Source organism: Propithecus coquereli, unplaced genomic scaffold (genome assembly GCF_000956105.1).
Source record: "Propithecus coquereli isolate 6110/MARCELLA unplaced genomic scaffold, Pcoq_1.0 Scaffold280, whole genome shotgun sequence".
Classification (NCBI taxonomy): Eukaryota; Metazoa; Chordata; class Mammalia; order Primates; family Indriidae; genus Propithecus; species Propithecus coquereli.
In genome coordinates, this window is record NW_012148397.1 from 1,374,292 (window position 1) to 1,390,442 (window position 16,151).

Genomic DNA, 16,151 nt, shown 5'->3' on the forward strand with positions numbered 1-16,151 from the left:
ATCAGGTTAACAAAACCTGTTGAGTGAGATTTTATCCCTTGTAGGTGTGACTCACCAGGCCTCTTAGAAAGGAATTTGGGCAAAATAAAAAGGTCAGAGTTCAGTTCTCAGTATTTAAGTTTTGGAACCATTCACTGAGCTACACTGTCTCCCAAATAGTAATAAAATTTCAGCAGTTAAAATACAGGCAAGAAAGTCCACCCTCCCTAAAATGATTAACCCTGTCAATTACAACAATCCTTTCCTTGTATAGTGTGACCTAGAGCAACGTACTTAATTCCTATAAGCCTAAATTTCCTTCTCTGCACAATGAGGGGAAATTTACAGTCACACCCTCTACCGTCGTTTTTGAAAACAAAATGAGATACTGAATGAAAAGCGCGCCCCCCAGGGCCCGGCACATGAGCCCTCGGTAAAGGACGGCGGAAATTAGTGTGCGCCTGCCTCCCCTGCCCTTGAACGTTTGGGTTGTTCCTACTCTTTGGGAAGTAAAGCATTGCTGAAAGCCTTGGTTTTTCCTCTCTCCAACTGTTGCCTAAGGTCAAGTTCTTAGGAAGGCGAAGAATGGACCAATCGTGGGGGCGGAAGGCGATACCTCTTACCTACTGGTGGCTGGTCAAGGTTGGCCTCCCGCGGCCTCACCTGACGTCGGCTGCCGCCGAGACGCGCCCTCGAGGCCGGCAGGCGGCGCCCGGGCCCGCCGGATGCTAATAAGCCGGGCTGCCCCGCCCCCTGCCGGAAGTGGCTGCGGCGGAGGCGGGGCCTGGGAGCGGGGCCGGCGGCCGTGCGGGAGCTATGGCGGCCTTGGAGGCGGCGGCGGCGGGTCCCGCGGCTCTGGCGGCGGGTGCCCCGGCCGTCCCGGCGGCCGCGAGGGGAGCCGCCGCCGCCTCGGGCCCGTGGGGGCCCCCCGGAGCCCGACTGAGGGGCAGCCGGCCGCGACCCGCGGCGGCGATGCAGCGGCCCACGGCCCCGGCGCCTCCGGCCCGGGAGCTGATCCAGCCGTCGGTGAGCGAGCTGTCCCGGGCCGTGCGGACCAACATCCTGTGCACCGTGCGCGGCTGCGGCAAGATCCTGCCCAACAGCCCCGCGCTCAACATGCACCTGGTCAAGAGCCACCGCCTGCAGGTGAGCCCGACGCGGCGGCGGCCGGGGCGCCGGGCCTGGCTCCAACAAAGCGCCCAGCGCGGCGTGCGAGCACGGCCCCGGGGGGATGGAGGGCCGGTCGCCGCACCTACCCTGCCCGCCGTCGCCCGCCCCCGGTCGTAGGTGGCTTCCAAACACACGAAGCGGGCGGACGAGTACGGAATCCCGGCCAGGGAAAGGGAGAGCTGGTGCACACGGAGACCTGATGGTGGGAAGCACTGTGTCACGCACTCGGTGTCAGGCTCCCACAGCCAGCCCTTACTGGCCTTGAATTTCGTGCCAGGCACCGGCCCGGGCATTTTACACATTTTGTCTCATTAGTTCTCACAGCAACTTGGAGAGGGACATGTATTACCCCATTACACTGATGAGAGACAGATTATGCAACCTATGTGATGTGGGGCCTTAAACCTGGGCCTCTGGTTCTGAAAGAGGCCTGTGTTCCTTACACCCCACCCACACCGCCCTTAGGTCCTGCCCAGTGTGTTGTGTTGTACATTTCAAAATAACTGGAAGAGAGGATTTTGAATGTTCTCCCCACACTAAAAGGAAAAATGTTTGAGGTACTGGACATGCCACATACCCTGATTTGATCACTACTCAATGTATATGTGTATCAAAACATCACACTGAACCCCATAAATATGAATAATTATGTGTCACTGGAAAATAAAATTTTTTTAAAAGTTGTTGCAGGTTTGGCTCTAAGCACCATCTGTCACAGTTGCACAGTGTTGGTAAGATCGGCTTTGCTCAGGAATGCGACCTAAGGGAACTTTCTCCCGTGGCTCTTCTTTAAGAAGGGACATAGTATAACATGACAATAGTCTGAACAATGCCTCTACATCATCACATTAAATGGGGCAGTAATTTTCAACTTTTGGTGCACATCTGTGAGAAGCTTATTAAAAATCCAGATGTCTGGCCCCACCCGAGACCTATTAAGTCATAATTTCTCAGTCATTACAGTAGGAAGTTTCCTTCCACCGCTCTACACCACTCTGCCAGCAGTGACATAATTCAAAAGCACAGGTCACCGAAAACAATTTTGTGAATATGTAGCTTTTGATGGTCTGATTTGACTCAGAAATAAATTTAGATCACCCAGAGTATTTCATGTTCTGTCTGCCCATCAGGTAAACCCTCCTTGAAAAGTTCCTAGGAATCGGACTTCTGATAAGAATTTAACAGCAGAAACTTTGAGGTTATAGTCTCTAGTAGGACAGATAAAAGTGTTGCCCATGAAGGATGATCCGCTTTTACCACCAGCTGAGCCAAAATGCAACAACTTTCTCATGAAGATCAGGGAACCCAGTCAGGAGTTGCATTTGGAGGTGTGCCAAGGAAGACCCTGCAGGTGGGGCCGCATTGTTCCTTAGAAGAGTTTTGGGTTTCTTTTAGCACACAAGTGCAACTCTGGAAATGGTCTTCAATCTATTGTTTTCTCTTTCATACTAAATTTTAACTAAATCCTTCCTCGACCACATCCTGTCATGGGTGCATGAACTATATATTTGTGGGGATTCTACAGCCGAAGCCATTGGTTCTCTGTAGCTGGTATACAGCAGGCATCGCCCATATTGTCCCCTCACTGATAGCTACTGACGTGTTACATCTCTGAGCACACACAAAGCTGCCAGGCTGTGCAGGACTGTCCTTGGTGTTGGCTGAACATCACTCTAACAAGTATTTAACAGTTTATATCGTTCTTTTCTCTGGAATTGCTACTGGGAGCTCTGTCTCTCTCAAGACTTTGATAAGCATCTTTTAAGCATAAAGATACCACTTACTCTTCAGGACTGGTTAGTATACAATAGGTTTATTTCTAATTATGTTTTTAAAATATCTAAAGTGCAGGAATTCACAAGATACCGATACATAAAATACAGCAGGCCTAAGGAGGAAGACTATGTTGGACAAATATAACTTTTGACAGTCAAATCTTTACTTGGACTTTACATTTCAGGGTATCAGTGTCCTCCCTTGCTTAGAACCGGTTTGACGTCATTATTTCAGTTCTGGTCAGGTTCATTTTTCAGATTTCTCTTACCTGAAGACAGCACAGTACACTCATGATTTCTTTCTGAACTGAAAACGTTGAAGAACAGAAAGATGGACTCTTCTAAGTTTCCTTCCTAGGTCACCGGGGCAGCCTTTTTTTTAGCAGGAATTAAACCTTACCCAGCTCCATGTCTTTCTTCCTGGTAAGCGGGCTTCCCTGTCCTGTCTCGTCCTGCCTTTCTATCCCTGGTGCCCAGCAGTCTCGGGCATCTGCCGTCTTGGTGGAAAGCAGGTTCATTTTCTTTAATGAAGGTGGTCCGTGTGACAAAATAGCCATGTCCGTGCGGTAGTGCCCCAGTGCGGTGGGTCTGTACCCTCAGTCTGGTTACTGCCTAGAAGGCTCTTCAGTTCAAGGATCATCCTTGACACTTCTCAAACTACTGGAAGGAGGGTGGGGAAGAGAAAGGCGTGGGGAGAGGACTGGCTGGGAAGCTCCCTTGCATTTTGCCCTGAAGCTCCTCTGAGTATATCTCATTGGGCAGATTTTCTTATATTCAGTGGAAATTTTTATTGTCTTGGTTACAGCTACTTGCGTAATTCTAATTTCTTTCACTGTTTATATATTTTCTAGATTATGATAATTTATTCCCTTCCCCATTAGTTCCTGTATGGCTCTTATTTTATTCTACTCTTCACAAAACACCGCCCCGAGCCACATATTCCTTTCTTAGCATAAATGATGAACAAGCCCTTCTGAAGGATGAGGTGTGGGAATGGGGAATTGAACGGTAAGCTGTAGTGTGCTGCCCTTTGGTTTTATGTGGGTTCTTAAGATGTATGTCCATATTCCATGTCCTGTAAGGAAATCTGGAAATAGCCTAGCCTTGCCCACGGTGGGATTCCTGGTGGGATTCATGGAGACACGAAAGCTACGATGATTCAGGGAAAGGGAGAGGCGGCGTACATAGGCATTTTTTGATCGCTAGAGATTCTTTTGTTCCTCGTGTTTGAAAGTAGTGGAAGGGACAAGAGGGCACTTAAAGAATCTCTTATCAAACATCATTATATTTTCAAAACATGGCTTGGAGGATTTTGTACTACGTTCAGCCCAAGGGTTTGCTTTTAAGGATTTGCCAGAACATTTTTTTAAAAAGGAAAGGAAAGGTTCCAAGTTGCTCTGTAGACCATATTGTGCAGAGACTTCTAATTTTACATTCAGAATGAGATGACAAAGCAAACTGGTTTCCTTCTTGGATGCTTTCTGTGAAGGCAGTCAGCTTGCTAGAGTAGCTACATGCTGTTTTCCAATTTTGCTACAGCTCTTACAGGCCTTTCCTTTTACCCTCTACTCTTCAGTTGTGTCTGTCCTTCCTTTTCCTTTTTCTTCTTTTGTGTATTTTTTTCCATCTTGTTTTTGGATTGTTTCCTCTCATAGGTTCTTTTTCAAATTCTGTCACTTAAAATAGTTCACAAAGTATTTTTGTGTAATTTTTAAATTATGCATACCAAAGATACTAAATCTGGTAAGTTTTATTCTCAGTGTATAGGGAACTTCAGAACAAAGATACCACTTTCTCACTGCAGTTCCTGTTTTATTGTGCCATTGCTATTTCTTACTCCACCATCCTACCCTCAAGCTTATTATTGTCTCAGGACAGAAATGGCAAGAAGGCCCCCAAACTGGGTGGACTGCTCTGATGGGAAAGTTGAAGAGCTAGCCCTCGGAAAGCAGGAGAATGGACAGTGTCAGGTCCTTGCTATGGCCTGTAACAACGGCAACAGAGTGTTTTTAACCTCCGAGGCATGATAACGTTTTAACTTAGGTGGCCACTTGAACATATTCAGTATAATGCCACAAGTTTTACTGAACATTTTCTCTGTTCAAAATACTCCCAAATGCAACAGAAGATACAAATAAATCCCTGCCCATGAAAAGGTTTGGGGAATTATAAGGAGTTCCATTAGGGGTAATGGAATAATGAGAGGTGGGCTCATACCTGTAATCCTAGCACTATGGGAGGCTGAGGTGGGAGGATCACTTGAGGTCAGGGGTTCAGGATCAGCTGGGCAACATAGTGAGATCCTGTCTCTACAAAAAATTTTAAAAAGTAAAGGAAAAAAATGCTCGAGTGTGGTGATGACATGATTGAAGACGAATCTGATAAAGTTTGAGTGAAAAAGAGATTGAAGGTCTAGAAATTAGTTAAGAGGTTAATGACACAGTCCAAACAGAGAGTCAGGAGGACTTGACTTATGGAGCAGTGGAAAGGAAAGGCTGAGAGATAGTAAAAGGCATTAAGAGGGACTCGAGCTTGTACTCTGGGGCATGCAAGTGAGTTTGCAAGGGATAATAAAAAGATCACCAAGCATCACTGAGGATGAGTCAGAAGTGAGCGTGAATTTCGTAGAGATCCAGTCAGTTTTTTGGAGCATTTGACAGCCTAGGAACAGATAAGGGGGATAAATTGGCTAAAAGGAATTTGATAATAGTCAAATGAATGAAGGATTTCAGAGTCTTAGTATTCCCACATTTCATTTAAGCTACTCAAACACACTCATACTCTTTTTCTGTCACTGATAGGCTAGATGGAAAAACTATAGGTTAATTAAAAGAATTTCATAAAATGTGCCCCTTTCAGTCATTCCCTGTTTCCACCCCAGCCTGTTCTATTGGTTTTTTGAAAAGAATTACTTAAAGCAATTTTCCTTTTGCAGGACGGCATAGTAAATCCAACAATAAGAAAAGATTTGAAAACCGTACCGAAATTCTACTGTTGTCCGATTGAAGGATGCCCTAGAGGCCCTGACAGACCATTTTCTCAATTTTCTCTCGTAAAACAGGTATTTTACTTCAGTCTCTTTCTCTGAGGTTGCAGTGCAGATGATATAAAGCTAGTGTGCATGCTCATTAGTGAACATACCTACAGAATTGAGCAGAAAACTGCTCACGAGAGCAGGTACCCAGGCATCTCCCAGCTGGTGAAAACGTGAGCGCAGTGCGATGCGAGTGGAGAGACACGTGGCTCGTTCTGGAGCGAACATGTCTGCAGGTGGCTTCAGAGAGAAGGGAAAGTAGACCAGTTGAGCGAAGAATGAGAAAGTGTGTGCTTGCAGATCCCTGGGGTGAGTCACCTCCAAGAGCAGAGCACAAAGGCACTAAGAACTGCTCTCCCGGGGGATAAGAACCTGCAGAATCTGGGAAAAGAAGAGTGTTGGAGGTATCTTAAGAGGAGGGAGGGGCCCAGTGACAGGAAAGAGGTGACCCAGCACTGGAAGATACTGGCATCTGAAACGTTTCCCTGAAGGTCCGCTGGAGGTGTCCTGAGAAGAGCATTGCAAAGACGTTTTTTTCTGCCTGCAGCACTCATTTGTAGATCCAAGTCTAAACACTGGGTACCGTGGATTACTTCCTAAAGTCTCCTCAGTTTCCACAGAGCAAAAGTGACAAGGAGAAGAGGCACATGATAAACTGCAGTTTGCCTGCTTTTAAATTCTCTTGACTTAGACTGCCGTATTTGATACCTGTGAAACCATTGTTAATTTGGGTAGCTTGATGGTTTTGAAATGTGTCGAGCAGTTGCTCTTTCTCACCTCAGTGCCTTCTGTGTTCTTCCTAGCACTTTATGAAAATGCACGCTGAGAAGAAGCATAAGTGTAGTAAGTGCAGCAATTCGTATGGTACGAAGTGGGACTTGAAGAGGCACGCGGAGGACTGCGGCAAGACCTTCCAGTGCACGTGTGGCTGTCCCTACGCTAGCAGAACCGCACTGCAGTCCCACATCTACCGAACTGGCCACGAGATCCCTGCAGAACACAGGTGAAGGGAAAGAACTGATGGCACAGAAGTCAGCAGCTATGGGAGGAGTTTCAGATGAAACATCCTGGAGAGCCAGTAGTGCTGGGGGAAAACAAGACTCGTGGAGAAAATGTGGGTCATGGAAGAAGCGAGCTGCTGGAAACGGCAGCAGTACTAGCAGAGGACCCACGTCAGGGCCTGAAACCTTGACCCAGTTATTCATCCTTCTTTTCTGCCAACCCTTTTTCAGGGTCCTCCTTATTATTCCCATGTTAAAGTGTCCACTTCCAGCATTTTCTATTAGAGGGATATCAGATTGCTGAAGAGTAAGTTTTATCTTGAAGCTGTAAAGATCGAAGTTATATTTAGTATAATAGCTTCCTGCTTTAAAAATGACAAAACTTGCATTATGTAAATCTTTTAGCTTCCTTTTGCTTAAAAATCTAAGTTCTAGTACTCAGAGCTTAACCACAACAAAAAAGGTCTATTACCTCCTTCCCTGTCCCTGTTTGCATGTTTCTGAACAACCACCTACCATAATAAGCCCAATTCCCAGAGTTGCAAAAGAAGAAATTTATTTATCTTCCCTGGGTGGAATGTGACCCTCTGCCGTAGATGTGGGATATGGCATTTGTGAGTAAGTGAAGACACCGTGTCACAGTCGAAGAAAGCTGCATTTTAAGATTGTTTTTCTTTTTGCTCTGTCATTGTTTTCAGGGATCCACCTAGTAAGAAAAGGAAAATGGAAAACTGCCTGCAAAACCAGAAGTTGTCCAATAAGACCGTTGAATCATTGATCAACCGACCAATCCCTAGACCAGACACTCAAGAATTGGAAGCTTCCGAAATAAAGCTAGTAGCACCTTTCGAAGATTCTTGCGGCTCTAATGCCAGAAAACAGACGCTTACAACACCTCCGAAATATCCTCAGAAGTTGCTTTTACCAAAGCCCAAAGTGGCTCTGGTTAAACTACCCGTGATGCAGTTTTCTCCTATGCCTGTCTTTGTGCCTACAGCCGACTCCCCAGCCCAGCCTGTGGTGTTAGGTGTCGATCAGGGCTCTGCCACAGGGGCTGTGCACTTACTGCCCTTGTCAATAGGAACCCTGATCGTCGGCCTAGATTCAGAGGCTTACTCTCTTAAGGAGAGCCTACCTCTTTCCAAAATTGAGCCCGTTAGTACAGGTGTTCAAGTGAACTTGGGTAAAATTCCATCTGCTCCTTTACAAGAACTTGGGAACACATGTCAGAAGAACAGCATTTCTTCAATCAATGTACAGACAGATCTGTCTTATGCCTCAGAAAACTTTATACCTTGTACACAGTGGGCTAGCCCTGATTCCTCTGTGTCGTCTTGTTCCCAGACTGATTTGTCGTTTGACTCTCAAGTGTCCCTTCCCATTAGTGTTCACACGCAAACGTTTTTGCCCAGCTCTAAGGTAACTTCGTCTATTGCTGCTCAGACTGATGCGTTTACAGACATTTGTTTCCAGTCAGGTGGGATCTCCAGAGAAACTCAAACCAGCGGGATGCAGAGTCCGACCGATGACCACATACAGATGGACCAAGCTGGAATGTGCGGAGACATTTTTGAGAGTGTTCATTCATCATACAGTGTTGCTACAGACAATATTATAAGCAGCAGTTTAGTAGCAGAGACAGTAACTCATGGTTTGTTGCCTCAGAATGACCCTAAGACTTTAAATCAAGATATTGAGAAATCCTCACCCATTATAAACTTCAGTGCACAGAATAGTATGCTTCCTTCACAGAACATGACAGATAATCAGACCCAAACCATGGATTTATTAAGTGATTTAGAAAACATCTTGTCAAATAATCTGCCTGGTCAGACATTGGATAATCGTAGTCTTTTGTCTGACACGAATCCTGGACCTGACACCCAGCTCCCGTCTGGCCCAACCCAGAATCCCGGAATAGATTTTGATATCGAAGAGTTCTTTTCAGCTTCAAATATCCAGACTCAAACTGAAGAGAGTGAACTTAGCACCATGAACACCGAACCAGTCTTGGAATCACTGGACATAGAGACCCAAACTGACTTCTTACTCGCAGACACCTCTGCTCAGTCCTATGGGTGTAGGGGAAATTCTAACTTCTTAGGCCTTGAGATGTTTGACACGCAGACACAGACTGACTTAAACTTCTTTTTAGACAGCAGCCCTCATCTGCCTCTGGGAAATATTCTGAAACACTCCAGCTTTTCCATGAGTACTGATTCATCTGACACAGAGACCCAAACTGAAGGAATTTGCACTGCTAAAAACATACCTGCTCTAGAAAGCAAAGTTCAGTTGAACAGTGCAGAAACACAGACCATGAGTTCTGGTTTTGAAACCCTGGGGAGCTTGTTCTTCACCAGCAATGAGACTCAGACAGCAATGGATGACTTTCTCCTGGCTGATTTGGCCTGGAACACGATGGAGTCTCAGTTCAGCTCTGTAGAAACCCAGACGTGTGCTGAGCTGCACAGAGTCTCCGGCTTCTAACAGTGGAGTCCGTGTGTGGGATGGCATTTACCACTTCTTTCTGGATATGGAAAATGGGGAACGGACAACAGTGTTAATTCTGTTGAATGTAGTCAGTGATGCAGTTGATTCGATTCTTTGCAGTTCTTGCCCTTTGTACTTGTAAACATGAAATTTGTGTATGAATGTGAGTGTATTATAAAGTGTAAGATGTTGATCTAAAAAATTGTTTTTGTGTTGCCTACATTTGCCCTTTTACAGCTAGTCTTTCCATCTTTAAAAAAAATGTATTTCACACCTATAAAACCTATATAGCCATTTAGCTGAAGCCAAGCTTACCAGGTACTAGGGTACAAACTTCTCAAATCTTCAAAACATCTTAGTCACGTGTAACATACTTTACTTAAATTGCATATAAAATATTTTTGACAGTGCTTGTTAGCAATTCCTGTTTCTTGATCGTAATATCTAAAGAAATCTGGTGCTGCCACCATCAGATTCAAACAACAGTGCTGCTGTGGTTTTAGACCCCTGCTGCCTGCAGTTTCTTCTGCTTTGACATCTCTTTTCTGATTTGAAAACACCAAGGAAGACTACAGCTGTCTTTAGCTTTTTAGGTAGTTTTCATGTAGCCAGTGCTATCCCTCCTCTACATGAGCTCTTGTTGATACAAGTGTTAGTGTGTGGTACTTTCCTCATAAGAGGTTTATTGCTGTAAAATTACTGCCTCAAGAAAGAGCAGCAAGCATAGTGTAAATAATGATCCTGCTAAATAACAGTAAGTCATCCAAACCATGGAAACACAGGGTCGCCTAGTAGTTCATCCTGGAGTGTGCTCTGTGATCATCCTGTCTGCTTTCCCCAATAGGCCGGAGTGGAGCCCTGGAGCTGTTTCCCAAAGTGCACCCACAGGCTGGATCTGAGTTTTGTCACTGTCAGTGTTAAAGAAAAGTGAGAAGAGAAAAGGACATTCCCCCTAGATTTCAACACTTTGCACTTCTACTAAGCTTGATAGGGCAAGAGTGTAATCTACAATTATTTTAAAGTGAATTTTTCTTCCATCCGCGACTTGTTATCTTTCCTTTGAATAAGAAAAGACATTGGTCTAGCAAGGATATTGTTTGTGCCTTGAGGCTAGCAATTATAGATCCATCTAAAATATGGTATTCTGCATTTTGTTGCTTTATTTTTTAAAAGAGAATAATCCCACAGTCTTCAAAGAAAACAAAGGTGAACCTAGTGTTTCAATAAGAACATTTACTATGTTTTCAGATGGGAGCACGATCAAGTATGCTTTGGGGGTTTTCTGTGTTTGGGAAATCCTGAATTGTTAATTGTTGGCCAACTTTCAGGCAGGTAAGCATCAATGCAGCCTGTAAGTTCTCTAAGTTTACAAAAAAAAAAAAAAAACACGTGTGCTGCTGAAGGCTAACTCCTTAAAACCTAAGAAGGGGACTAATGATTCATTAAAGCAAATTGATGGTTTTGCTACTAATTCCTATCTGATACAAAAGAAGAGTTGGTAATGGATAAATAACATATCCTAGGCAGATGAATTCAACCTAGTAGATAAAAGTTTGCTTTGGTCACAGTTGCCTATGAATATGGGTTTCAAAACAAACATAAAGCCTTAACTTAGAATTTCATTATGTTTTAGAACTGTCACTGCCTTAATGTTCAAACATCTATTTAAGTCCTCCAAATAAAGGAGAAATGCATGTTTGTGGCTTTTTGTAAATACATGTGCAGTGATCTACGGCTTTAAAAAAAAAAACCATTTTGTTTTTGTGACAATGTTTGTTAATCCATCCAATATATTTGCAGAAAAATGGAGCATGTAATAGTCTTTCATGTACAAGAACTGTTTCCCCCTCAAATCCTTAGTTACCTGAACTGATTATTTGTAAAAACTGAAATTCAGTGATTAAAGAAAAGCTAGAATTCTACCTTTTTTGTGAATTCTTTGACCTTTTCATAAAATGACTTATTTTGTTGCCTTTTCACAAAATTGTCTTCTGAAAGTCGCGTGATGAAATGATTTTATTTCATTTGTTCATAAAAATATGCTAACAATTTTCCTAGAAAGGACACTCCAGGTGACATCAGCAAGATGCCCCCACAAAAAAAGGGCCAAAGGCATGAATAAACAAATACACTTTGAGTGGAGTATCTGCAGGAAAGTGCTGGAGCATGGAGACTGAGGTTGGCTGCATAGAGAAGGGAATGAAAGACCCTGCCTCTGCCACCCATATCCCTAGTCAGGATCGGCTCAACACCAAGAGGGACTTCCCTGTGGGGAAAAGGAAAGCAGGAGCCCCCAAACTCTGAAGTTCCCATTAACAGCACAGACACCTGCAGTCATTGCTGCTGGAGAATTCTGCAGTCCTCACAGGCCATGAGCCGAGTTTAGAAAGCTGCCTGGAGTTCACGTGGCTGCACTACTCCAGAAAAGGAGCCATGTTGTGATCCAAGCTGCTGCAGCATGACACCATTTTCAAACTGGACCCACTGCTATGGAGCATCCTGCTCCAGGGGACAGGAGCCACTGCATCTCTTTCTCTCTCTCTCTCTCTCTCTCTCTCTCTCTCTCGAGGCTCTGCCATCACTACATCATGCTCACAGTAGTCCACCATTCCCCAGCCAAGGTGCTACAGCTCCCTACTCCTGGGAATAAGCTGCCTAGAAGATACTCTATATTCCCCATCCCAGTGCCTGCAGGGCCCCAAACTTGGCTACTCAGAGCCTAGGCCCAGTGGAGCAGCTATGACCCTGGTGCCTGAGCCCACATGGTGCCCTGCCTCCCAAGGAATAGGCATTCTTGCTCAGTGGGGAAGCTACACCCAGGTAAGTGGACCAGCCCTGCATCCCCTTAGCATGTCAACCAGCCTGGTGCCCCATCCACAGGGGAACCATGCCCAATCTGGTGGCTCAGCTGTACAAACTCCTGTAGCCTAGGCCATGGAGGCACTCACAAGCATCACTGACATTGATAACAGCTAAAGAAACTGCACAGGGACTACACTGCCGTGCCCACTCAGAACCAAAGCCAATGTGCCCTACCCAACTGACACCTTAGGACCCATCTGCAGGTGAAAGTCTTTCCCTATTAGAGCCACTCTATGAAATTGAAAAAGGTTACTGTTCTACCAAATGTGCAGAAATCAACATAGGGACACAAGAGACATGAAAAAGCAAGGAAATAAGCCAGGTAACTAAAACCAGAAAAACTTAGCTATGCATGGTGGTGCACGCCTGTAGCCCCAAGTACTTAGTAGGCTGAGGCAGAAGGATTGCTTGATCCCAGGAGTTTGAGGTTGTTGTGAGCTAGGCTGATGCCACAGCACTCTAGCCTAGACAACAGAGTGAGACTCTGTCTCAAAAAAAAAAAAAATCAGAGCAGAAATAAATGAAAGAGACCAAAAAGACCATACAAAAGATCAATGAAACAAACAGTTTTTTGAAAAGACACCAAGTGACAAAACTTTAGCTATACTAAGATGAAAAGAAGAATCAAAATCAGAAATGAAAAAGGAGACATTACACTGATACCACAGAAATACAAAGGATCATAAGAGACTATTACAATATAATAGATTATAAACAATTATACGCCAACAAATTGGTTAACCTAGAAGGAATAAATTCCTGGACCCATACAACTTACCAAGATTGAACTAGGAAGAAATGTGTGGTCAGTACCAAAAATGAATAAGGATATTGAGTTGGTAACAAAACTCTCCCATCAAAGGAAAGCCCAGGACCTGATGGCTTCACTGCTGAATTCTACCATACATTTAAAGAAAAACTAATACCAAGTTTTCTCAAACTATCTTTTAAAAATTGAAAAGGAGAGAATTCTTCCAAACTTATTCTATGTGGCCAGCATTACCCGGATACCAAAACCAGACAAGAACATGACAAAAAGAGAAAAAAAGGAAAAGGAAAACTAAAGGCCAATATCCCTGATGACGAACATAAATGCAAAAAATCCTCAAAATCACACTAGCGAACTGCATGCAACAGTACATTAAACAGATCATTCAGCATGACCAAGTGGGATTCATGCCATGCACACAGGGATGGTCCAACATATGAAATCAATAAACATGATTGATCCCATTAACAGAATAAAGGACAAAAACCATATGATCATTTTAATAGGTGCTGAAAAAAAGTGTTTGACAAAATCCAACATCCCTTCATGACCAAAAACTCCCAACAAATTAGGTATAGAAAGAATGTACCTCAACACAATAAAGTCCATACATGACAAATCCACAGCTAACATTATACTGAGAGGGGGGAAAAGTTGAAAACTTTCCTTTTAAGATGCCTTCTTTCACCACTTCTATTCAACATAGCACTGGAAGTCCTAGCTAGAGCAAGTAGGCAAGAGAACGAAATAAAAGGCATCCAACCTGGAAATCAAGTTAAATTGTCCCTGTTTGCAGATGACATGATCTTAGTTATAGAAAACCCTAAAGACTCCGCCAAAAAAAATTGTTAGAACTGATAAACAAATTCAGTAAAGTTGCATTACAAAATATACAAAAATCAGTAGCATTTATATATACTTATAGTAAACTAACTGAAATAGAAGTCAATAAAACAATTCTGTTTACAATTGCTACAAAAAAATAAAATACTTAGGAATAAATTTAACCAAGGAGGTAAAAGATATCTACATTGAAAACTATAAAACATTGATGAAAGAAATTGAAGACAACACAAATAAATGAAAAGATATCCTGTGTTCATGGATCGAAAGAATTAATATTGTTAAATTGACCATATTACCCAAAGCAATCTATAGATTCAGTGCAATCCCTATCAAAATACCAGTGACATTCTTCTTCTTTTTTCCTTTAAGAGGCAGGGTCTTGCTCTCTCATTCAGGCTGGAGTGCAGTGGCGTGATCATACCTCCCTGCAGCCTTGAACTCCTGGGATCAAGGGAGCTTCCTGTCTCAGCCTCCTGAGTAGCTGGGGCTACAGGCAGTCACCACCATGCCTGGCTAATTTTTAAAATTTTTTTGTAGAGACGGGGTCTTGCTATGTTGCCCACACTGGTCTTGAACTCATGGCCTCGACACAAATCGAAAGTACAATTTTAAAATTCATATGGATCTACAAAAAACCTCAAATAGCCAAAGCACTCTTGACCAAATAGAACAAAGCTGGAGGCAACACACTACCTCACTTCAAAATATACTACAAAGCTATAATAACCAAAGACAGCGTGGTACTAGCATAAAAACAGACACATAGACCAATGGAAAAGAATAGAAAGTTCAGAAATAAATCCATACACTTATATCCAACTGATTTTCGACAAAGGTGCCAAGAAAGGGAAAGGACACTGGAGAAATGACAATCTCTTCAACAAACAGTATTGGGAAAACTGGATATTCACGTACTGAAGAATGAAATTAGACCCTTATCTCTCACCATGTTAAAAAAAATCAAAATGGATTAAAGGGTTAAATGTGACACCCGAAATTATGTACCTACCAGAAGAAAACATAGGGGGAAAAGCTTTATGACCTTGGTCTGGGCAAAGATTTTTTGGATAAGACCTCAAAAGTACAAGCAACAAAAGCAAAAATAGACAAATGAGATTACATCAAGCTAAAATGCTACAAAGGAAATAATCAACAGAGTGGAGAAATAACCTACAAAATGAGAGAATATATTTGCACACTCTACATCTGATAAATGGGTACGATCTAAAATACGTAAGGAACTTAATAACAAGAAAACAACCCAATTTAAAAACAGGCAAAAGACCTAAATAGACATTTCCTAAAAGAAGACAAACATGGCCAACAGGTATATGAAAAAATGCTCAACATCTCTAATTATCAGGGAAATGCAAATCAAAACCACAACAAGATATCATCTCCTATTAGCATGACTATTATTAAAAAGACAATAGTGTTGGTGAGTGTGTGGAGAAAAGGGAACCCTTACACACTGTTGGTGGGAATGTAAATTAATACAGCCATTATGGAAAACAGTATGGAGGTTCCTCAAAATTTTGAAAATAGAACTAGCATATGATCTAGCAATCCCACCACTGAGTATATATCCAAAGGAAATAAAATCAGTATTTCAAAGAGACATCTGCATTCCTTGTTTATTGCAGCACTATTCCCAATAGCTGGGATATGGAATCAACCTAAGCGTCCATCAAAGGATAAGTAGATAAAGAAAATGGGATAGATACACAATGGAATACTATTCAGCCATAGAAAGGATGAAATCCTGTCATTTGAGACAGCGGGGATGAACCTGGAGGACATTAAGTGAAATAAGCCAGGCACAGAAAGACAAATACCACATGATTTAACTATGTGGAATCTAAAAAAGTTTCTCTCATGTAAGTTAAGAGTAGAATAGTGGATATCAGAGCCTGGGGAGGCTTAGGAAGAGGGGGGGTGGTAGAGATTGGTCAACAGGTACAATGCTACAGTTAGCAGGAGGAATGAATTCTGGTGCTCTATTTCACAGTAGGGTGGCTATAGTTAAGAATAACGTATATTTCAAAATAGCTGGAAGAGAGGATTTTGAATGTTCATACCACAAAGAAATGATAAATGTCTAAGGTGATAGATATGCTGATTACTCTGATTTTGGTCATTACACAATGTATACATGTACTGAAACATCACATTTTACCCCATAAATATACACAATTAGGTATCAATCAAAAATACAATAAAAC

At 43.0% G+C, this 16,151-nt stretch overlaps 1 protein-coding gene across 1 annotated transcript; it reads left to right on the forward strand.

Moving 5' to 3' along the window:
- The first annotated feature begins 783 nt into the window (after positions 1-783).
- ATMIN (ATM interactor) lies at positions 784-9,705 on the forward strand. The gene is made up of 4 exons (XM_012648210.1): positions 784-1,125; positions 5,860-5,985; positions 6,762-6,961; positions 7,658-9,705. Exons 1-4 carry the CDS (start codon positions 796-798, stop codon positions 9,447-9,449), a joined length of 2,448 nt encoding a protein of 815 aa, XP_012503664.1. The 5' UTR covers positions 784-795; the 3' UTR covers positions 9,450-9,705.
- Positions 9,706-16,151: the final 6,446 nt, after the last annotated feature.